Source organism: Chiloscyllium punctatum, chromosome 3, assembly GCF_047496795.1.
Source record: "Chiloscyllium punctatum isolate Juve2018m chromosome 3, sChiPun1.3, whole genome shotgun sequence".
Lineage (NCBI taxonomy): Eukaryota > Metazoa > Chordata > Chondrichthyes > Orectolobiformes > Hemiscylliidae > Chiloscyllium > Chiloscyllium punctatum.
Window position 1 is genome coordinate 130,956,063 of NC_092741.1, and position 24,470 is coordinate 130,980,532.

At 40.1% G+C, this 24,470-nt stretch overlaps 1 protein-coding gene across 2 annotated transcripts in view; it reads right to left on the reverse strand.

The window, feature by feature from the left end:
* arhgef10 (Rho guanine nucleotide exchange factor (GEF) 10) overlaps window positions 1–24,470 on the reverse strand; it is a 278,827-nt gene that overhangs the window by 18,822 nt on the left and 235,535 nt on the right. For both annotated transcript variants that reach the window (XM_072560748.1, XM_072560758.1), the window contains 2 exons: window positions 23,037–23,179; window positions 10,615–10,789 (listed from right to left, as the gene is read on the reverse strand). In XM_072560748.1, the coding sequence (XP_072416849.1) occupies window positions 10,615–10,789; window positions 23,037–23,179 (318 nt within the window). The remainder of the gene's footprint in view (window positions 1–10,614; window positions 10,790–23,036; window positions 23,180–24,470) is intronic.

Here is a 24,470-nt window from a genome sequence, read left to right on the forward strand (position 1 = left end):
CAGCACTTATTTCATTGAAACATTGCAAATCACTTTAAACAATGAATTGCTTTCAAACCATGATGATTTGTATAAACCATGGTAGCAGTCTTCACCAGATACATCCAACATGCTGATTACTATTTTTCTGGTAGAAGAACAATAGTGATTGAGGAGTCAATACTGGCTGGTGTGAGGGTTGGGAAGACCAAGGTGGACAGCAAAGTAGGCACAATCTATTAGGGTTAGGTGTCCATTCTGGCCAACTACAAACCACTGAAATTCCTCAGCTAACAGTTCCAAACAAATTGCTGGGATCACACCCACCAATACCTCCCTCCCCCACCTCCCCAGGCAGACCCATGCAGGATGGGGAGGGACACATGGATGGGATCAGGAGTGGCAGAGGAGAATGGCATCTCACGTCCAGAAGACAGTGAATGTACTTGCTACTAAGTGATCCTGGGAGGAGGAGGAACCTCCTAAGTTCCATTCCCAACCACAGTACCCATTGGCCTTGAACAAATTACCTTTGGCATTTGAGAAGAAAACAAAATCTGATTTCCTGGCTGTACCGATAGGGTGCATTTTAGCTGGAACTAAGAGTCCAATGATAACCAGGAATACATTGTCAAATGTCAGGAAAAACCCATCTGGTTCACTAATGTCTCTTAGGGAAGGAAACTGCCATCCTTACTGGTCTGGCCTACATGCTATGTGGTTGACTCTTAACAGCCCACTGGGCAATTAGTGACAGGCAATAATGGTCTAGTCAGTGACGCCCTCATCCCATGAAGGATCATACAAAAAAACTCATGTTGAGACAAGAGCATGTTATCTGATTGGCTGTACCATTCACAGTTGATAAGGTGAATCCTGATTCAGCTAAGAGTAGCAATATTGTGTGCAGGGAGCCATTCCCTAGCCGAGCTCCTTCTCAGGATTTACCACGACAAAGGTAAGTCTCCCGTAAATGGCTGAAATCTTTGTTTCGTGCTATAGTTATTGCAAAACATCAGGAGTTTTTAACCCCTGGGATGTGATTCATTTTGGGAAGAAAAATACAGAGAGTTGACAAAAGGCACAATTCCCTCAGGGGTACAAAAGCAGAGGGATCTAGAGACAGGGTATAGGTCCATAAAGCATTGAAGATGGCAGCAGAGGTTGAAAATGTGGTTAGTAAAACATACAGTATCTATCCTAGCTTTTATTAGCAGGAACATTAAATAGGGTTAAACATACGCAGTGCAGTGCCTTGTCCTCAAATGGAGTACTATCTCCAGTTCTGGGCATTACACTTAAGCTATTGTGTGCACAATTTTCCTGAGTGGTGAAAAAATAAATCATAAAAATGGTCCCAGGGATTAGAAAATTCAATTAAATTGATAGATTAGAGGAGTCTGGATCGGTTTTTGTGAAAAAAAAGGGAAGTTGAGAGGACATTTGATAAAGGTGCAGAAGTACAGGAGTACAGTAAAAGGTCTATGAAGTCGCCAAATAATTGATAACAAGTGGCCCAAATTTAAAGTAATTAGCAAAGAAAGAACATTTTCATGCAGCAAGTTGTTAGGATCTAAAATACACAAGCTTTATATGTTTGGAGGTAGAAACAATTGAGACTTCGAGAGTTAATTGGATTGTTATCAGAAAAGGAAGAATATGCAGGGCTCAGTGGAGAAGTGGGGTGTGGCAATGAGTAATTTGCTCCTAAGGAGAGGTGGGGCAGGCATGATGGGACGAATGGCCTGCTTCTGTGCTGTTAGTGTGGCTGTGATTAACATGGTAATTGTGATTCGGTTGTTCATCTCAGAAGAATTCATATATTGCCAATATTTATTACTCCAGTAATACTATTACAGGCTTGGAATTGTGTCTGCTGTTGTGGTTCTTGGGACAACTGTCCATGTTTCTTTGCATTTTTTCTTTCACTCATGGGACATGGACACCACTGGCTCACCAGTATTTACTGCCCATCCCTAGGTGCTTTTGAGAAGATGGAGAAGAGTTGCCTTCTTGAATCGCTGCAGTCCACGTGCTGTAGATTGACCTACAATGCTCTTAGTGAGGTAATTCCAGAATTTTGACCCAGTGATGGTGAAGGATCAGTGGTATACCTCCAAGTCAGGATGATGAGTAGCTTGGAGGGAAACCTGAAGGTGGTAGTGTTCCCACACAGTTGCTGCCCTTGTCTTTCTAGATGGGAGTGGTTTTCAGTTTGGAAGGTGCTGTTTAAAAGGTGTTTGGTTAGTTTCTGTGGTACATCTTTAGATAGTACAGAGCATCAGCCATGGAGGGAGTGGTTGCTTGTCGATGTGGTGCCAATCAAACAGGTTGCTTCGTCCTGAATGGTGTCAATTTCTTGAGTATTGTTGGAGCTGCACCATTCAGGCAAATGGGGAATATTCTATCTCACTCCTGACTTGTGCCTTGTAGATGGACAGGCTTTGGAGAGTCAGGAGGTGAGTTATTTATTGCAGTATTCCTAGCCTCTGACCTGTTCTTGTAGCCATTGAGTTTATATGCAAGTCCAGTTGAATTGCTGGACAATGGTAATCCTCAGGATGTTGATAGTGGGGGATTCAGTGATGATAACACCATTGAATGTCAAGGAGCGATGGTTAGATTGTCGTTTATTGGAGATGGTCATTGCCTGGCATTTGAGTGGTGCAACTGTTACTTGCCACTTGTCAGTCCAAGCCTGGATATTGTCCACATTTTGTTGCATTTGAAAATGGACATGAATATGCAGAGAGATGTGAAATGGCAACAAAGGCATTTCAGGAAATGCATAGAGCCACGAATGGGGTCGATGAACAGGGAAAATATGGGATGCTACAAAGAAACTCAATAGGCTTTCAGCCAAGGAGGAAGGTGGGAAGAGAGAATGTCTTTCAGTGATACCTACTGAAAGGTGCAAGACCAGTAATTGACTCAACCAGGTACAAGGGATAATGAGAATATTCCATGATTGACTTACGTGCCAACATTCAAAATGTAGCCAGCAAATTAATTGTAGAACTCTGTCAGTGCATGTACTATACTTAAAATACATGCTTTGTGGTTTCCAAGTGAATCATCACTTACGTGAATGATTGTATAGTTTTAAAAAAAATAAGCTGACTTGAGTACATCCCCAGCACCATTTCTATTACTGTAGATTGAAGATGAACTTTATTCAATGTTACCAGCAATTTAATACCATTTAAATTAAGGATGCCACTGCAAGGAGTGGTCAATAAAGGAAGATCCTTGCATGAGATCAGTAAACATAAATTGCTTTTACACAAATTCAAAAGAGCTGGATTTGATGTTACAATCTAGATTGCGTCTAATACCTGCCACTAACCCACAGTGGGCAGGAGATCAATAAAATAAAAACTGGAGGGAGAAACATGTGCCCTGCCTACTGCTTTGTGTCACCATTTTCACAACAGAAGTTTGTGAACTGTGCCCATTATAACCACAAGACCTGAGAGAGAGAGAGAGAGCATAAAATATTTTAAAAGCTTTATTTCTTTGTTTATTTTAAAATTAAATTTGTTGGATTAAAAATAGCTGCTACTGATCATGTGCTTTGTAAATTGGATCCAGAAACTTGAGAATGGACTAAATCTTTCAGTATTACAACTTCATGTTGTGGGACTTTCATCAACTTTGAAAGGAATTGTGTAACCTCTTCTCTGGATTGCTGAACCTACCTGAATCTGACTTCACAGATAAAAGAACACCTACAGGACACCTCACTCAGGATCTGACACAACAACCATGTGAATTAATATTAATTTTTTTTAAATTGTTAACGGCTTCTTTTCCTTCTTCTTCGTTGCTTGCTTGTGTGAGTGTATGTGATGTGACAGCCATCCAGCGCTACCCCCAAGTTCAAATACGTGAATAAACCAATCTTGATTTAACCCTAAAAGGTGTCTGTTGCCTGTCGTTTTAAAAATTGAACTTAACAAACAGGTGGACTGGAAAACACAAAGTCGATTTCAAATTAAAAAGTAAAATTAAAATATCTCTGCTTACTCACAGAAGGCAAGAAAAATAAATGAGTTAAATTGAACTCTCTCCCCTGTTCCAGAGAGACGGACACTACATTATCATCTTTAAGTTAAGCTCCTACATTGGGAAATTGGCAGTGAAATGAAGGCAATTCCTGCAAGTTGATTCTTTTTACATCACTTAGTGTGAGACAAGAGGGGAGGATAACTTCCCCACCAGGGCCCTCAAGAATATCGGTGTCCACCTTTCTACCGATCGTAGCCTCTCCTCACCAGTGCAATTTGTGATCGTCATTGACTGAGCACCAACACCTTGGTATCTCCTTGTTGGCCAACTCTGCCACCCAGCAAACCACTTGACTATTAAGGCCAGTCCCCAATAGGTCTGGCTGTTAGCCTTCCTGCTAGCCAGCCAATTAGCTTGTCAACTTGTCTGGCTGCTGGGCAGTAACCCCAAGGAGAAAATGAACATGGGATCCTGCCATCAATATTAGTACGACCCAAGTCCCTGAGATTTCCTTGAACCACAACTCTGTCCCCTGCTGCTTCACAACCTCTCATAAATATTTGGCTAATATCTATGATATCTGGTGACCAAGCAACATGAAGGCTGTGTACTGCAAAAGAATTAGAAAACATGAGTGAAGATCTGGGTCACTGAGCACAAGGCTATATAAATATTCTAAAGGCACGCCTAATATCATAAATGTAATGTAGCACAGTTTAATTTCAGCAAAGAGCAAAGGTCATCTCAGGCTCTAAAGACTTTCCTTAAATTAGGATCTGAATGAGAGATACATCAGGAGATGTCTGTGTGTTATTTATAAAATGTACGCATTCGTGTGTTTAAGAATTGAAAATAAAACATAACTGGTGCATTATACATGTACACATTTGTACGTGTCTTTTTTTTAAAATACATTTTCACCAACAACATGTACGAAAATTTAAGGAAAGCCGATAGTCATTTGATTTACTGAAGTTCACAACTAGATTGCTCAGTCAAACCAAGAGCAGTTTGCACTTCTAATAGTTTTATCTTTACCACTCAGGTGGATCTTTTGAAATGTTTATTATTTATTTGAGTACATCATTGACTGAGTGTGGTATCAAAGAGCATGTAAATGTGTGGTAAAAGTGAAGTCAATAGCAATCTAAGGGAAAATACTTCATGGTCGAATTGATACTTAACACAAAAGAAATGTTTTGAACTTGAAATATCTTTCCTCAAAACTAAACATCTTTACATATCCAAACTTTACTTTCAAAAGCAGAGCATGCACCGAAAGATAAAACAAAAGACCTACAGTACCAGTAATTACACATGGATAGTACTGAAGTGCTAAATGATAAAATTAGCTTTAAAAAAAACAGGAAGCTGCACATGCTTTGTAAATCAAAGGAAATTCAGAAGACAGGAAACATCTGCAACTGAAGTATCAACATTTTGTTACTCTATACAATTTAATGGAAAAAAAAGTTAAAGTAACTTTCAGAGAATTCACAACCAAAATGAAATATGACTCTACTGAGACATAACAGATAACCTCTTGTGATATCAGTGATATAGCAACTGAACCAGATCCATGCTTTTCCTAAAGCCATATTATACACAAATGAGTTTTGCACAGTCTATAGCCTCATTCAGGATCTGACACAACTGATTCTTATACACTTCTGAACAATAGCGAAATGAGATGAACAGATTTCCAGATTGGACATCTGCTCTATACTGATTTCCCTTTTACAAGTACAGGAGAATGCACGGAACACGAATTGGCCATTCAACAAATATTGTCCACTCAAGCTGTATGGACTTTTCCATCACTCATTCTACCTACTGTGATTTTGAAGAAGTGTTGTTGCAGTTTATCCTTATCCTGTATTATCTACAAGGACAAATAAAACAAGACTCTGCACTACATCTACATCATTGTTGTCTTGATCATCTGTGATTAAATCAAGAGACAGTCTGATGCTATAATTTGATCTCCTCCTGGATGAATAGCTAAATAGCCTTTAAAATTACCTGCTTTGAGAGAATTTGTGGTGCATCATGAGATGATCTTCTGAGGTTGAGAAATTGTTAGTCTAGAGTGGAATGGGAGCTTTAAAAATCTATACCTAATTATGGAACATCACATTAATACGTGATGCAATTGAACTGTTTTAAATAATTTTTTAATGTAAATTACAGGAAGACAGAACCTACTCTGCAAACTTTTTTCCCTTACAAAAGCTGAAACTGTTTATTTTCAAAAAGCTACATAAATACTACTGCACTGTTGAAAAAAGATAAGAACAGAAATAATTCTCTGGTACAACAAACAGGGGTAGAACTCATACAATTAAAGGTCTTGGGTTGTTGTGTAGAGCAGAGGGACCTAGGGGTTTAGGTACATAATTCTTTGAAGTTTATGTCACATATAGACAAGGTGGTTAAAAAAGGTATTTAGCACACTTGCCTTCATTGCTCCTCAGTACTTTGAGTATCGGAGTTAGGAAGTCATGTTGAAGTTGTGCAGGACATCGATGAGGCCTTGTCTGGAATACTGTGTCCAGTTTGGTTGCCCAATTATAGGAAGTGTATTGATAAGCTGGAGAGGGTTCAGAAGAGATCTACCAGGGGATGTTGCCAAGTATGGAAGCTTTGAGTTATCAAGAAAGGGGTTGGCTCTAGGCTGGGACTTTATTTACTGGAGTGTTAGAGGCTGACAGGAAACGTTATAGAAGTTTATAAAATAAAGAGGGGTTTAGATAGAGTTAATTGTAGCTGTCTTTTTTGTTGGGTTTCACAGAGGGTTTTTCTCAGTGAGCCTGAGTGAGACCTCTTTTTGCATTTTACTAAGCTTTTCTCATTAACAATCTGCCAATGTGAGCCACATTCTACGACCTGCTATTGTCAGAAGAACTCACCACTCACTGACTACCCAGCAAGTGACAGCATCTTTGGTGCATGTTTCATTTTTTTACTTCTGTTACTAATGTAGGCACTGTGGTACAGTGACTTAAACACTTTTCACTTTTTTTTGTAAAAAATTACAAGTGCCAATAAATGACTATTCTATTTTATTTAAAAGGCTAGCATGCATATATGCAAGCCTTGATTTTCTGAAGCTTTTCTACTCAAAGTTCAGTCTTTTCGAAGGTGACCAAGAAGGGGAAAGTGGTGCCATCACTCTCTAACAGAAGCCTACAGGTTCTAATGGACAGGGTAGTCCAGAGGAAGACAGACCTCTTACTGCAGGGCCAGAAGAGGAGGCCGCGCCACCATGCCCTGGCAAAATGTTCTGAGATTGCCATCTGGATCAGCACCATATCCAGAGGAATGGCCATCAGAAGATCAATGATTTTCTCTACTCCACCAGGGTAAGTGCCAAACCGTCCTCAATGCTATCCCACATTCACTCTATAACTTGGTGTTGTGCAATTTTTAACTGCATCCCATGAAAGAATACACATACCCACTAAAATTTAAGAAAGAATTCACAAGCTAGTCAAAACCTGACATGTTTTTGGAGATGTAGGAAAGGGAAACGAAAAACAAAGCAGGCTTCAAAGTTATTTTATGTGATGTCATTTGGTGATGCAAGTGATTAAACTCTGTCCATGAAAATCTAATTAGCAAAATAAAAAAGAATCATACTGATCAAAAGTAACAAAAATTTCTTCGGTACAGTATTCCTCACTGAAACTTTGAAAACCACTCAATTAACTGACAACACATGAAAATGTATGAAAATTAGCCCTATACTAATTATATAGCCAGGCTTCATTTCGACCAGAAGCCAAATATCGCATTCATGACTAAAACATTAGCTGGCTAAAGCAGGTAAAGAAAGGCTGAATTTATCAAGAAGTCCCACAGTTGTGAAGGAAATGGAAAGTTCAAGGCTGACCATCACAATACAGTAGCAAAGAGAACTGCAGCTGTGTTAATGGGCGTCAATACACATCCTATACAATAGGCGAGTGAATATCCTGTGTGTATAAAGGGGTGGATGGGCTCACGTTATTTCATTAACTATTTGCTACTTCCTCATAGATTCTGATGGCACCATTTACTGTCTATATTTTAGGGCATTTTTTGTTGCTTTCCACTCTCTGCCCTTTTGCAGCACATTCCATGGAAAGTGAGGACTGCAGATGCTGGACAGTCAGAGTCAAAAAAGGTGGCGCTGGAAAAGCACAGCGGGTCGGGCAGCATCCTAGGAGCAGGAGACTCTACATTTCAGGCATTAGCCATTATCACATTCCTGAAGAAGGGCTTATGCCTGAAACATCGACTCTCCTGTTCCTCGGATGCTGCCTGACCTACTTTTCCAGTGCTACTCTTTTTGACAGTAACTATGGATAAAGACATGGATCAGCAACTTAGATGTTCTCAGCCTGGCGACTTCTACATGAGAGTAACAGCTTCAGGGAAAGAAACTTCCTTACATTTTTCTTTTCCTGTTGGAGCTGCCATTCTGATTTTCTTCAAAGGCTATGATAGAATCATAGAGGCCTTACAGTACAGTAACAGGCTGGTTGGGCCACTGTGTCTATGCCAGTCATCGAGCATCCATTTATTTTAATCCCATTTTCCATCACTTGGTCCATCATCTTGTATGCTATGATGTTTCAAATGTTTATGTAAATAGCTCTTAGATATTTTGAGGTTTCCTTTTACCTTTGAGAAGGCACAGATTAGGCTGGGTGGGGAGACATGACTGAAGTGTACAAAATTATGAGAGACACGCACAGTGTAGATGAGAAGAAATATTTAAGTAGAGAGGTCAATAATTAGGGGCCATACATTTAAGGGAAGTGGCAGCTAGCATAGGAGGGATTGCAGGAAGTTAGTTTTCATCCTGGTAGAGCTGGTATATCACAATATTAAAGAAATATTTAGATGAACACTTCAAATGTCACATCATAGAAGGCTACTGGCCAAGTTCTGGAAAATTGGATTAGAATAGCTAGAGCATTGACGACCTGCATGGAAAAGATGGGCTGAAGGGCCTCTTTCTGTGCTGTAGAACTCTATGATCACTTCCATATTCACCTCCAAGTCACAGATTTTAAAATGGCGATAACGTCACAGTTTCTTCTTCTTAAATGGATCAAAATCATACAATTCCATGCTTTAACAATGGGAGTGCTTTTATTGCAGCAGTTTTAAAAAGGTGGCTCAAAACCAGCTTCTCAAGGACACCTATAAAGCAGTAATAATTACTTGCTCTTCCTACAATGCTCATACCCCAGAAGAAATGAAGAAAGGAAGTCAGCAATTCAAGCCTTTACACCTTTGTCAAAATGTTTTAAACTGGGTTTTGATATTGATTGGGTGGCACCTTATAAACTTCCCTAGAGTCTCTATTAGCAAGCCACGTTAATAATGAAGAAGACTGAGCCAGTGAGCGACCCTCTCACAATAATGACCAAAAGATCCAATTTCAAAGAAATGCTTATTGGATGTCAGATTTCAACCAACAGTGTTTGTTTTTACAAACACCGGCTTATCATCTTTGTCTTATTTAGTTCAACAGACTGGAAAATCACAGGCTACTCCAGTGGGCTCTCCAGCAAGAAGAAAAACCGAACGTTAGTCTTGATTTTGTTTAAAGCAGTTAAATTGTGTAAGCTTTACAATGGTGCGTCATTTGGACTTTGTGTTAATATTTCTCAATCTGTGAATAAATAATTAAATAGGTTTGGTTTTGATGCAGTAGTCTGGAAATGTGTTAGATTGTGCTTCTTTGTTGATGGGGAGAACACGTGGAGAGGCAATTGATCACGTAGTATGGGGTTCACAATAATAGTTAGTTGCTAAACCTCAGCCACGCTAATCCATATCAGTAGAGAAGGAAAGTACAAACTTTTTTTTGCCAAGAGATTTGTTCTAGCTCACTAGAGAACACCGAAGACACAAAGGCTGGCATTTAGTTGCAGCAGTGAATGCCTGCTATCTGGATTAAATAAGTGAACTAAGCATTGCCAGGAAACACCAGGATTGCAGTGGCTATTTTACTGGTGGCAATGGCCAACAAAGAACCAATTAAAGATGATGCCTTGCCTCACTAAGCTGTCAGAGGCCCAGTTGCTCAGCAGCACCACAGACAAAGTTTGCTACTGCTGAAGCTGCAGGAAAAAGGAGAGAGAGCACTGCCATGCTGCATGACTCTCAAGAAGTGAGCAAGGAATTGTTTTAACTTATCAGTACCAGGCATACAGGCCTAGAAGCCACTGTCTGGCTGCTTCAATTTGCTTGTCATTCTTTTGTCGAGGGAGAAGGCTCTCTCGACACCAGTAAAATGTGGTAGAAACATAAAATGTTTGCAAATTGATCAGTTAATTGGATTTGTTAATTGGCTGCCTTTCTCTAGTTTGAGCAAGCTGGTGCCATTCCCACTTTTGGGAATGTCATGTGGCATTTGGATTTCTGCCTTATGCTTTCCACTGGCATGAGCTGTTCTGCTCTTAGACAATCTCCAGAGCACTGACAAAATCCTAGGCATGGTGTAGAACACCGATATTCTATAGTTAACTAAAATTTAACATCAAATGAACTGTTAACCACATATAATACTGAGATGTTGCTGATTCTTTGTTCAGCAAAGGGCAGGCGTACCTTTCTGGGGTGCTCGCATACCTGCTATCATGTTATGGATAGGAGTGGCAATGTTGATGTCTTGAAGATGCTCAAGTGTCTCGGTGTGAAACAAGCGCAGAGCAGAACCTGAATGGAAGGCTATCCAGACTCCAACACCAGCCACAGCCATGTGTGAGATGACCATCCCTTCTTCCTGATGAGCCTCAAACTGTTGCTGAAAAAGGTGCGAAAAGAAGAACACTGAATAAAATGAAATTTAAGAATAAGTAGAAATTCACATCCAGTGACTCAAGTTAAAACAATCCCTCACAAAAACACATACATTCAAAGTAGAAAAATGTATCAAGAATAATACAAATGAACATACAATCCACCAATGAGATATATGGAAGGATACCAAAAAGCTTGGTCATTGATGTGAGTGTTAAAAAGCCGAAGGAGCGGAGGAATATGAATAACTTGTTCCAGCTTCTTAACTTTGAGGTCTCTGCGTTCTTTCAATTCAATCTTTTCTGTCTCCAATTTTAGTTACACCACCAGCTGCCAATGGCCTAAGCTCTGGAATTCCTTCCTGAGATCTTCCAGTCTTTCTGCTTTTTCTTTCCTCCTTTTTAAGTTGCTCAGAAACTACCTCTTTGACAAGTCAGCTTTTCTAGAACCTCTTCCTACAGCCTTTGTCAAATTTTGTTTGAGGATATCCCTGACATTTTGAGATGTTTTACTATATTAAGTGTGCATACAAATGCAAATACTTATTGTTGAGATGGAGGGATTTAGGAAGATGCAGACCAATGTGCGCTGGAGCTGAAGCTGGCAACTGTATTTGGAATTCCCTCTAAAGGGCCCAAATTGTCTAGTAGGCATTTCTGGTTGCTTCCTAAGATTACAAATCCTGGAGTTAGAATCAGAGATTTTGGAGTGTTCTGACTCACTGATTTTTCCTATAGTTACCCAGGAAAAATTAGAGGAGTCAAAGCTTGCTCCAACTCCTGGCCAATTACAAAGCTGATCGCAATCATGTGTCAACACACTCCTGTACCATACCCGATCGATGTGATGCACACTCATACCAAACATACCTGCCCTCCACCTGACACCATCACCATCCCATTCCCCACAACCCCAGCTTCTGACCCAAACAGAACTGGACCTATTACTCACCACTCCCCAAGACTGGACATCCCTGACATTCCTCAAATAACAATGCCCCAACCTGACATATGCTAAGCATTTGGCCATTTTCCTGCCACCCTATTCTCACAGCACACCTCACACCTATACCCACCATTCCTGCTTACCAAATCTGTGGAACTTCCTGCCTAGTGAAGCAGTTGAGGCAACATCGTTGGATGTTTTAAAGGTAATGACGGATATATTTTTGAACAGTCCGAGGAATTAAGGGTTACGGTGAGCAGGTGGGTAAGCGGAGCTGAATCCACAAAAAAATCAGCTCATGATCTTATTGAATGACCAGAGGGCCAACTCTTGCACCTACTCCTTATGTTCTTATTACTCACCTATATTCTCTCAGCATTTGCCAATGTGACTTCAGAATCCTTAAATTATTGAACAGGGCAGCTATTGTCAGTAATGGTAGTGTGGTTTCAATACTAATCCACTCCCTTGTTGTCTTGGAGTTCTTGGCCTGGACTAGACTACTTCAACTGGGAAGGATCCTGCCCTGAATGATTATATGAGGAACTCCGCTGAAGGTAAGTGTGTATTGTTTTGTTATCTGATCAAGGTACATAATGGTGTTTCTGAGCCTGGGCTTTCATATGTGCTCAGTCCTTTGCTAAAACAGGAAACAAAGTAATAGAGAGCTTTGACTCCCTTTTTCTGAGGTATGCAATGATTACATAACACAAGTCATATCTGAAACCTAGACAAAACCATTCTGAAACATTAAGAGAGCTTCATGACTGAAGAGCTCCTCCAAAAATTAGTTTGCACTCAAAAATGAAGGCGCTCACTCTATACTGGTGGTTAGTTTTTGAGCAAAATATACATTTGCAGTATTTTAGTTATATGACGGCTTGAGTTCAACCTCAAATAGCTCACATTCTTCCCTCAGCATTGCCAAAATAATGAGAGACAGTCAACAAAGCCACTGTTGAATCAAACATTTTTGTAGCATTGAGAACATCTGCAATAAATGTTGCATTCATGTGCTGACTGGTAAAGAAAAAAGATCCTGACAGCAGTAATACTATGTTAGCTACAAACTCCAGGTCATCTGGATATTATTCCCCTTTAAAAATTCCCTTCCCAGCGAAGCTCTTCAATCAAAACTGTTTGGTACTGAAGCAAAAGCATGGCACAAAGATGTAAATTTTGTTGAAATTCTTAATTGCCAATGCAATGCAAGTAATATAGAACTTTTCTTGCACTCTAAATTTTATGTCAGCCATCTGAGAAACTGGTTCTGCTCCTTGAGATGGCAATAGATACTAGATTGCAACCACAGATAAGCAGACATTACAACATTAAATTGCTAAAATTTTACTTCTCCCTTCATCCCTCAGTTGTTCTAAATTATTTTTTATATGCTTATGAAATTCATTATTATTTCCCTTTATATTCCTGCTTGTCTCTTCTCATTATATGCTTCAACTCTTTTAAATTCTCTTTACATCTCCCTCCAACAATTCTGATATCCTTCTTGTGTCCCTTCATTATAATCAGCTTGAACTTATCACATGACGCTCTTCAGCTTCAGTTCAACCTGTTTGTCCAAAATAACTCCACGCTTCAACAAATTTGAAATTGATCAATCAGTTGGAGTTCTTTGAAGTAGTAGTACATGCAGGGAATAAAGAGGAACTGGTGGATGTAGTCATTGAGATGTACAGACCCTTTAGTCCAACTCATCCAGGTCGACCAGATATCCTGAATAAATATAGTCCCATTTCCCACATTTGGCCCATATTCTGCTAAACCCTATTCAAATATCCTTTCAGATGCCTTTTAAACGTTGTAATTGTACCAGCCTCGACCATCTCCTCTGGCAACTTATTGCATACATGCACCACCCTCCGCGTGAAAAAGTTGTCCCATAGCTCGCTTTTAAATCTTTCCCCTCTCACTTTAAACCTATGCCCTCAAGTTTTGGACTCACTCACCCAAGAGAAACGACTTTGTCAATTTACCTTAACCATGCCCCTCATGTACTTAGATTTCCAGAAGGCATTTAATAAGATTCCACATCAATGATTGTTGTGGGAAGTAAAAGCTCATGGTGTATTGGCAAGAAGACAGCATCGGCTGGCTAACAGGAAACAGAAAGTAAATAAAAGATGATCTTTCTCAGGTCAACAAAATACAGTAAGTGGGGTGCCACAAGGAGTGGGACCTCAACTGTTCACAATTTATGCAAATAACTTGGAATGAAGGAACGGTAGGGCTGTTTGAGAAAACTGCGGATGACATATGGATGGGTAGGAAAGAAAGCTGTGAAGGGAACATAAGGACAATACAGTAAGATATAGATATGTTAAGTGAGATTGTAAGATTCGGCAAATGGAGCACAAAGTGAGCAAATATGAAATTGTCTATTTTCGAAGGAAGAATGCAAAAGAAACACGTCAGCGATGCAGAGGTCTGAGATACAGAGGAGCTGGCTGCCCCAGTGCAACCATTATGGAATTGTAGTATACAGGCACAGCAAGGCATAATGAAAGGTAATGGAATATTATTTATTACAAGATGAATTGAATACAAAAATAGGGATGTATACTTCACACCCTGAGAAGAACTTTTCCTTTTCAATTCACATATCATGGTGACAGTAGGTCAAACACAAATGACATTATAAATGTTATAATCTTGGGAGTCAGTTAAATGGGATCTCTAAGATGTAGGACCGCCAGCAGATACCTGTTGAATTGCAAAGATAAATATTCCTCACAGAAAACTCTTTCTGGAAGAGAAGTTGAAATTAAAATTACTTTCCTTACTTTGAAACATTGACTCGCTTGAGAAACTCTCAACTTTTATTTTTTTTCCCCTTAGTTTCTTCACAATTAACAGCTTATCTATACTGAGGCGTGAGGGCAGGAGTAAGAGTTGTCCACTCAGTGTAAATTGCCAGTTTTGACAATTTATGCCTACGCTTGTTGACTTGTGGCTGAGTCAGCTTGCTCCACTAATCCTCCTTTTGTTGCTGAGTATAAAGGTCGGTCTAACGATCGGTGGTAGAGGATAGACTGACAAGAAGATGTACTTGCCTTCGATAACTAGGTACATTTTATTGTATGAAAGCAATAGGTGCAATTAATAGGCCTATTTACAATTATCAGGAACCAGGGATGTCACATCTGTTTCCACTGGAACCTGCTCACCCAAAGATTACATTGGGCTGAAACAACATCAACATAACCTCTTTCATAATCATTCCTCATATAAGACAAATGTACAGGGTTGTCAAATCTTGGGAACAGGTACTGAATACAGAAACTGTTGAGTTCACAATGGTCTCATGACAGGAGAAAATATTATTTCTGTAATAATTTGAATATTAACATGCATTTGCAATAAAATGAAACAAAACTAAATTATTCCAAACCCATAGAGTAATGTGACTGGGATAACATTAAATTCTCACTCTGGGCTGCTATCGTTGTGTAGGTGCACTACGTTGACTCCATTTCTGCTGATTGAATAAAGTATGCTTCTCTTCACTTGCACCATTAAAAGCACGCAGTCATTTGACAATTTTAGGTTCAACAACCTCATTAATATCAACACCTCTAATCCAGACAATATAATTTGCATGACATACCAGTTTAGCTCTCAGTGCACCTCACTAAGTAGCAGGTTTCAGAGGGATACAAGAACAAGTCTGAAGAACTAAGCATTTACATTAAACTAAAAGATGAATTGCCATTTCCACCACCTCCAGCATGTTGCCACTGTCAAATATATCTTCCTGCTTACCTTACAGTGTTAGGACAGGACCATTCCCCCAATGACACCCTGGCCATTCTTCAAGTACCCCAAAAATTCTGTCTTCTTCCTATGGAAGCTCAGGAATTTAAACATCTATCCTTTAGGATGCTCTCGCTCAGGCCACAAGGACTCCTTCCATGTGAAACAAAAATTTACACATACTTTTTTTCAACTTGAATATACAATACATGCTGCTCACAATGTGGCCTGCTTAGCAATGGCGAGACCAAATGCAAACTGGATGACTCATTTGCAGAAGACCTCTATTCAGTCTGCAAATATGACCTTGAGCTACAAATTGCCTGTCTTTTTAACTCTGCACCTCACACTTTTACTGACCTCTTGGCCTGATGCAGTGTTACCAAGAAGATTCAGCTAAGTGCAAGGAATTCCACCTTATCTTTTGATTAGGTATTTCATAGACCAGATACAACCCGGAGTTTAACAATTTTGGACTGTAATTTCTGCCCCCACTTTACTTACCTTTCTTTGCATGTTTTGGTGCTAATCTTACTTCTCTCGTTTTCATTTTTGGACAGTGACTGCTCATCATTTGGGCTTTAACAATTCCTGTGGACATGTTTTTGTTTCTTTACCTGCCCTATTCTCACTCTGTATTCCTCTGCCCTATTTACTATTTTTCTTTTAACTTTTCACCCAGACTTTCCCTCCAGTTCTTTTTCTACTTTTCTGTATTTAATCAGCTTAAAATCTATTACATCTTTAACTTTCTCAAATTCTAATGAAATGTCATCAGTTTAATGCTGGTTCTCTCTCCACAAATGCTGCCAGAAGCTGCATACTTCCAAGATTTTCGTTTTTACAATATAAACTACATAATTTTACATGTGTGTGCAAAAACATGCATTAATAAAACACCAGGATGTTCCAAAGTATTTATAACCAATGAGTGCTTCTTAAATATTGTAATCAAGTGAATTTGCACACAGTGAGCTCCCACAAACATCAAGGAGTTAAATGACCAGGTAATCTGTTTTAAGTCATAGAGATGTATGGCATGGAAACAGACCCTTCGGTCCAACCCGTCCATGCCGACCAGATATCCTAACCCAATCTAGTCCCACCTGCCAGCACCCGGCCCATATCCCTCCAAACCCTTCCTATTCATATACCCATCCAGATGCATTTTAAATGTTGCAGTTGTACCAGCCTCCACCACATCCTCTGGCAGCTCATTCCATACACGCACCACCTTCTGTGTGAAAAGGTTGCCCATTAGGTCCCTTTTATATCTTTCACCTCTCACCCTAAACCTATGCCCTCTAGTTCTGGACTCCCCGACCCCAGGGAAAATATTTTGTCTATTTATCCTATCCACGCCCTCATAATTTTGTAAACCTCTGTAAGGTCATCCCTCAGCCTCTGACGCTCCAGGGAAAACAGCCCCAGCCTGTTCAGCCTCTCCCTGTAGCTCAGATCCTCCAACCCTGGCAACATCCTTGTAAATCTTTTCTGAACCCTTTCAAGTTTCACAACATCTTTCCGATAGGAAGGAGACCAGAATTGCACGCAACTGTGATGTTGATTGCTTGATAAATATTGATCAGGACAGTGTAGAGAACTCCTTACAATTCAGGTATATACGCACAGTCATAGAAATGTACAGGAAACAGACCCTTTGCTCCAACTCATCCATACCAACCAGATATTCTAAATTGATATAATCCCATTTGCCAGCATTTGGCTCATATCCCTCTAAACCCTATTCATATACCCTTTCAGGTGCCTTTTAAATGGTGTAATTTTACCAGTCTCAACCACTTCCTCTGGCACTTCATTCCATATACATACCACCCTCCGTGTGAAAATGTTGCCCCTTTTAATTCCTGCATTGTAATGAAATGAGTACTTCTGGAAAGAAAAAGTATACTGTCCAACACTCCAAACACTTACAATTAACCTCTTCTTGCTTCTACCAGTATCCCAGTATAATTATGATCAAGTTCAAAAACTGCTTGAAGCAATCTTCAGTTACTTGTTGTGGCTAGAGTAAGATTTGCTCAGTAACCCCCACATGTTTCAGTAACAAGAACAAACTGTGGCACTGACTCATCGCTGTAATTGTAATCACTGCTTCTGTAGCAGTTAAGTCAATGTCCTGAATGACAGTTTGAGGCTCTCTCTGTACTGGTGTCTGTCAGGTATTCCAACAAAAACATTGCTTCAATATTGGTAGTGGGATTTCACAACCTAACACCACATGAGGTGATAGTTACACAACACGATCTTACTGGAAAGGCAAACAGTAGCATCTTTGTTTCAAGTTAATTAAAGTAAAAGCCTGAGCAATTTGCAGCTAAGTTACCAAGGAATAGTCCAGCATTAACCTTCACTTGCACACTGATTACAATTAAGTGGGCAGAGAATAGATTGCAAAATACTTTCGAGACATAGCAGTGCCAAGCTGGATTTGAAAGAAATGCCAATTCATGAGTTGTTTAATGTCGGCCTCAGGCTTCGCTGTGGTGAATGTACAAGAAGAGGACAGGGGTACAGGTGGAAGTGTGGAAACCTCCTTGGTTGATCTCTGCCCAAGATCTGGGTCATTTGAATTCCAAGGCCTTGCCTACATTAAGTCTCTGCAGCCTTAAATCAGTCGGACTGAGGTTAGTGCTGCATGGTGGGATTGGAAATTGGGTTCAGAGAGTCTTAAACAAATGCAAGGAATGCTTGGCATAACCTCAGTGCTGGGCAAGGGCTTTGACCACTGATGCCAATGCTGAGGGGACGAGGCAAGACTGACTGGGAGGGTTAGCGAATAACCAAAAATCTACAGACCTTTGAATCCTGCTAGATCATCCATGAACTCGAAACAAGATCCAGTATGCAGAGTAGCCTTGCATGGGGCTATACGCACCTTAAAGCGAGCCCAATGGTGTCGAAAGGTGTTTGCAGAGCTCTCAGGACAACAGTTTCAGCCTCTACAACCTACTGATGCATTGGCCCATTTGGTGACAACAGAGTCATACAGCACAGAAAAAGCATTCGGTCCAACCAATCCACGCTGAACATAATCCCAACCCCGCCTGCTCCTGACCCATCTCCATCCAAACTTTTCCTATTCATGTCCTTCTCCAAGTGTCTCTTAAACATTGTAACTATACCCCCATCCACCATTTCCTCAGGAGTTTCATTCCATGCATGAAGTGTAAAAAATTTGCCGCTCACATCTTTTTAAAATATCTCTCCTCTCACCCTAAAAACGTGCCCCCTAGTTTTGAAAGCCTCCAGTTACCCTATCTACACATCCTTGCTACACTTGTAAATTGGGCCCATGAAGGAAGCAGAGAAACATATGTCAATTTTTATCCTCCCAAAAAAGGAACTTATTTCATCGTGCTCTTCACAATTTTACACCACTCCAGGTGTCTGGGTTGCAAAGCTAAGTCATTGGGTGTGTTACTTACAGTAAGAGCCCATTACTGAGCTTGGGAACTCTGCTGGTTCTAGAAAGACACCTCAAGTATTTACACTGGGAGAGTGCTCTCTCGGTTTTGAACCTTCAACTCTATTGCCCTCCTTTCCCTTTTGATAATAGTCTCCATCTGTGATTACACCTGTAAGTTTACAGCTCTCATTAAGCCACATTCATTAAAATCCTAAATTTTCATTAATACAAGCCCAATTATGCACTCAAGGAAAAATAATAAATAAGTAGAATATAATGAATAAGTACAACACAGAAGACAATCACCTGATGAAGGAGCGGCACTCCGAAAGCTAGTGTGCTTCCAATTGATCAGATTAGATTCCCTACAGTGTGGAAACAGGCCATTCGGCCCAACCAGTCCACAATGACCCTCCGAAGAGTAACCCACCTTCTACCCATTTCCTTCTGACTAATGCACCTAACACTATGGGCAATTTAGCACGGCCAATTCACATGACTTGCACATCTTTGGACTGTGGGAGGAAACCGGAGCACCCGGAGGAAACCCATGCAGACATGGGTAGAATGTGCAAAGTCCACACAGACAGTTGGCCAAGGCTAGAATTGAACCTTGGACCCTGGTGCTGTGAGGCAGCAGTGATAACCACTGTACCACCCTGCCGCCCAACACAATTAAACCGGTTGGACTATAACCTGGTGTTGTGTGCTTTTTAACTTAACACAGAAGAAAGTCATTTGGCCCATTATGTCTGTACTGGCCTTGTGAAGGAGCAATTCACCTACTGCCACTCTCCTGTCTTTTCCCCTATAGTGCAGAAAATGTTCCCTTTTCATATAATGATTCAAATGCAATTTACCCTGCTTCCACCACACTCAGGTAGTGCATTCCAGGTCCTAACCACTTGTTGCATATGAGAAGGCTTTCCTCATGGTGCCTTGGCTTCATTTGTCAATTACTTATATCTTCAATATTAATCAAAAGAGAGCAATGTTTCAACTTGCACTCATCAGGACAAATCACAAGAATGCCAAATTTTAAACAACCACAACAAGTTCCACAACAGGAGAAAAGGGTGTTGATTGGTTGCCAAGTCAACTTTTACTGGCTGAGACATTGCCATGGAAAATGCAACTGTGAACCAGAATTTCCATTCCTGGAAATGTAAATAAATGAGCTACATTACAGTCTTGGATGATTATCTCAAACTAGTATTTAGTATACCTAAGGGCGCACTGAAGATCAGCCAGCTGACCAATTGCAGAGTCACAACATAAGGCCCCCAGGAAAGAAAATATTAAAAGGTGGGAAAAGGTTTGGGTGTTCTAGTTGCTTACTTGTCTAAAACATCAAAAGACACAGTTGGAGCAAATAGAATGCTAGGGAAGCATTGACAAGCCAGTTGATTTTAAGACAAAGTGTGCTACTTTGCTCTTGTATAAAATTTTGGTCAGGCTTTATTTGACTGGTTTTGGTCTCCTTCCTCAGTGGCTGATAGGAGGCTTTAGAGAAGAGATAGAGAAGTTTCCAAGAGACTACTTCTCAGTGTAAAACATCATTATTAAGAGACATTAAAAGAGCCAGGACTCTATAGTACAGGGAAACACAGACTTAAGGATGATCTGATTGAGATTTAAAAGATAATGGAGTGAATAGGTTGTGTTCCCCTTGATAATATGCTCGAATTCAATACAGTCACAATTGTAAGCCATGTTGGATCAGAGCTAGGTTAGACATCAGGATGTGTTTTCTCTCTTCAAGCAAATAGTGAAACTCTGGAACATGCTACTGGCTTGTGAGTTGGACACAGAGTCATTAAACATCTTGAAGCAAGAGTTGGATATGTTTCTAGTTAGATGAATATCACATCTGACAAAAGGGTGGTACTTTGTGGTGGGGATAGTTCAGTTGGCTGGATGGCTGGTTGGTGAATCAGAGTGACCCTGAAGATGGGGGGAGGGGGTCAATTTGCACACTGGTTGAGGTTACCAAGATGATCCAGGTTTCTCAACCTCTCCCTTCACCATGGTTTGGAGTGGGGCAGGGTAGATATATAATGATACACATTGTATCACAATGCTGTGGGACTAGCTCTCTGGTCTTTAACCTGTCTGGTACCATTCATACAATTCTGACAATCGACAAGCCTTACTTTCAATAAAATTCTGCACGAGGTCCTTTGCCCAACACACTTAAAGGCAAACACCTGGAGAGGTCATAAACACACTTGTACTATTGTTTACAAACTTTACAGGACAACTGCACACTCAGTACCATATCTCTTTTGCTCATTCTTCGGATGTGAATGTCACTGCCAGGACCAAATTTCATGCTCCTCTCGAAATGTTTTTCAGAAGATTAAGAAAAGAAAATTCAGACATGTTCAAAGCCATGAACAGTTTTGACGTATTAATTATGTATGAACATGGGAAAAACAGTCGGCCATTCAGATCTTCGTACTGTTCCATCACTTAATGAGATCATGGCTGATCTGTGGCCTAACTCCACACGCCTGCCTTTGGCCTATACCCCTTAATAACTTTGCTTAATAAAAAAAATCTCAAATTTAAAACTAACAACAAATCTAGCAACAATTCATCTTATTGAGAAACTGTCTCCACTGTTTAATGGAGGATACATGTTAACATAATTGACAGAAAATCCAGAAAAAAAATGATAAAAAAGACTTAAGCAGTGAGTTGGGATTGTTGAAAATGTACTGTTTGAAAGACCAGAGAGCTAGTCCCATAGCATTGTGATACAATGTGTATGATAGAAGCAGATTTAAAGTTAACTTTCAAAGTGGGATTGACTAAATACTTGAATGGGAAATAACTGCAGATCTATGGGGAAATATAGGAGGAATGGGATTACTTGGATAGCTCTACGACCAAACACAAGGCTGCCGGGTCAAATGGCTTTCTTTCTATGTTGCATTAGTGAATAGCAGTGGAAGGAATCGAATTCATTCATGGAGTAAGAAACATATACAAAAACACTTTGGGCGAGCGAAAGATAAATTTAGAAATCACCAAAACTACAATAGAAGCATTAAAAAAAATCACATACCTTGATATCTCTGTCTGAGGTTTCATAGTCCCTGCTCCCTAACAGTTCATACTGTTTTTAAAGGCTGCAGAAACACAGAAACTACAACAACAGTGTGATCTCTCCTTGCATTCCAGCCCTCACTTAGAAATTACTAGGTTCGCTGGTTGAATGCGTGGTAGGATAACATGACACAGATGTACAAAGACCAAATGAAGCATAGCTCGTGTACAGCCCAAACAACAAAAACAAAAATGAAGATGCTTGATAGCTTATGCAGGAGTGGATTGTTGTCTTGGAACGCCAACGAGGAAAGGACTAGTGGAACTTGATCAGAATTTGAGAGCACATTGGATTTTAGCATTGCTCCAAACTTGAGAAAAACTGCCTGCAGCTTACTGCTCTTTCCAAGGACAAGGAGAGATAAAAAAGGTACAGAACGAGGCAGCCATCTGCTGAAATGTGGGAAATGGGAGGAAACAACAAATTATTCTGTCCAGTAACAAAGGGGGAGGAAAACATGCAAAACCAGGCAGGCTATAGTAGATTGTAGGAGACCACAAGAAAGAGGATTTGTTGATGATGAACTGACCCCCTCAAATTCATGACAGCTGGGTTCTGATTATTCAGGTATGTTCCCAGAGAACGCTATTTGGCACATTATCTCCCAAACCTTTTATTATCAATTGAATTAGATAACTAAATATTTGGGTTTTTACCTTTACAATCCACTCAAGTAGTTAAAAAAAACCCTTCAGCAAAGTATTGACTCATAACTGGACAGCTGATATCTTACACAGCCAAGGTGCCCAATTATATTGGATGAGGTGACAAATTCTAACTTCTTTGGTCGACAAAAATGAAAACATATAAGAGTCGTAAAAATCTGTAGGGGTGACTTAAGGCGGGGTCACATTGACTACCCAACTCTTAGCTCAACTCCTGTATTTCCTGGCATAGGTACCTGCAGAAACTGTTGAGCAGTAACTTTTTATTGGAACATTGCACCCAGACAATTTTTTTTTAGAAAAATAGATTGTAAAGTTTTCTAACTACCTCCACTGTATGTGTCTTCGTGCTGATGATGAAAATCTGTCCACCAGAAGCAGTCCAGAGCATGTCTTCCATCACAAGGATGACTTTCACAGGTAGGTCACTAAGTTTCAGCACTTTTGGTGAATCAGCGTTCCAAGATCCATCTTCAACAGAGGAATTGAGAGAAAGTAATTTTAAAATGTTTCGACATTCACAAAAAAAGTGGTTGTGTAAAGCACTGCAAGCATTACAGGTATTTTGATAATATCAAAGTATTGTTGATATTGGAGATCTGGAACCGAAACAGACAGCGCTAGAGAAACTTGGCTGGTCTGGCAACATTTGTAGAAAGAGAAACAAAGTTAATGTTTTGAGTCTGATACGACTCTTCCTTGGAACGCAGAATTTTTGTTCTGATTTTGTTTTTGTTTGTGAAGTCCTGTATTAAGACACAAGAGAATAGCACTTATTGATTTTTCTAGAGATCTGTCAAATGCTAAACTGTTCTTTGCAGAATATTTGTTTATAGGTTTATTTAGATTTTATTTTTACATTTTTAAGAGAAAAAGAAAGATGAATGTATAAATTTTTCTGTCATCCACCTTTAAAACTAAACTCACCGACAAACAGCACCACCACATGAAAAACGATGTGAAGGAGAACACACCCGTGAACTAAGCACATTGATCAAGACTTTTGATCCAGTCCTTCAGTGGTCCCTATGCGCTCTCATCCCACGTACTTTTTGCGTAGGGGACTTCTACTGCCTTCCAAAGATATATATTCCAATTCATCAGGACGTTCCATCATATCAGGTAACGGGACCCCATGTGAGAATCTCTCCGGCTACGTCAATGGCATCTTGAAACCCACTGTACAGGGGGCCCCCCAGCTTCCGTTGTGACACTACAGATTTCTTACAGAAACTCAGCACCCATGGACAAGTCAAACTGGGAACATTCCTCGTCACAATGGACGTTTCAGCATTCAACACCAGCACCCCGCACAATGACGGCATCACGGCAACAACCTCAGTATTCAATACCAACAATTGCCAATCTCTGAGCACCATCCTACAACTCATCGGCTTCATTCCCGACCACAACATTTTCTCCTTTGACAACCAGTTCTTCATCCAGACACACAGAACAGCCATGGAGACCTAATTTGCACCCCAAAATGCCAAAATGTTCATGCCCAGTTTTGAACTAGACTTCTTAGTGGCACAGGACTTTCAATCAACACGATACATCAGATATATTGACAACATTTTCCTCCAATAGACCCATGGCAAGGAGTCACTGAAACAACTACTGAGATATCAATGAGTTTTCTCCCACCATCAGACTTACCATGGACTGTCTCATTCTTGGACACATGCATCTCCATCAAGGATCAGTTCCTCATTCTGCCACAAACCCACTGATAACCTCATGATGCTACACTTCTCTAGCT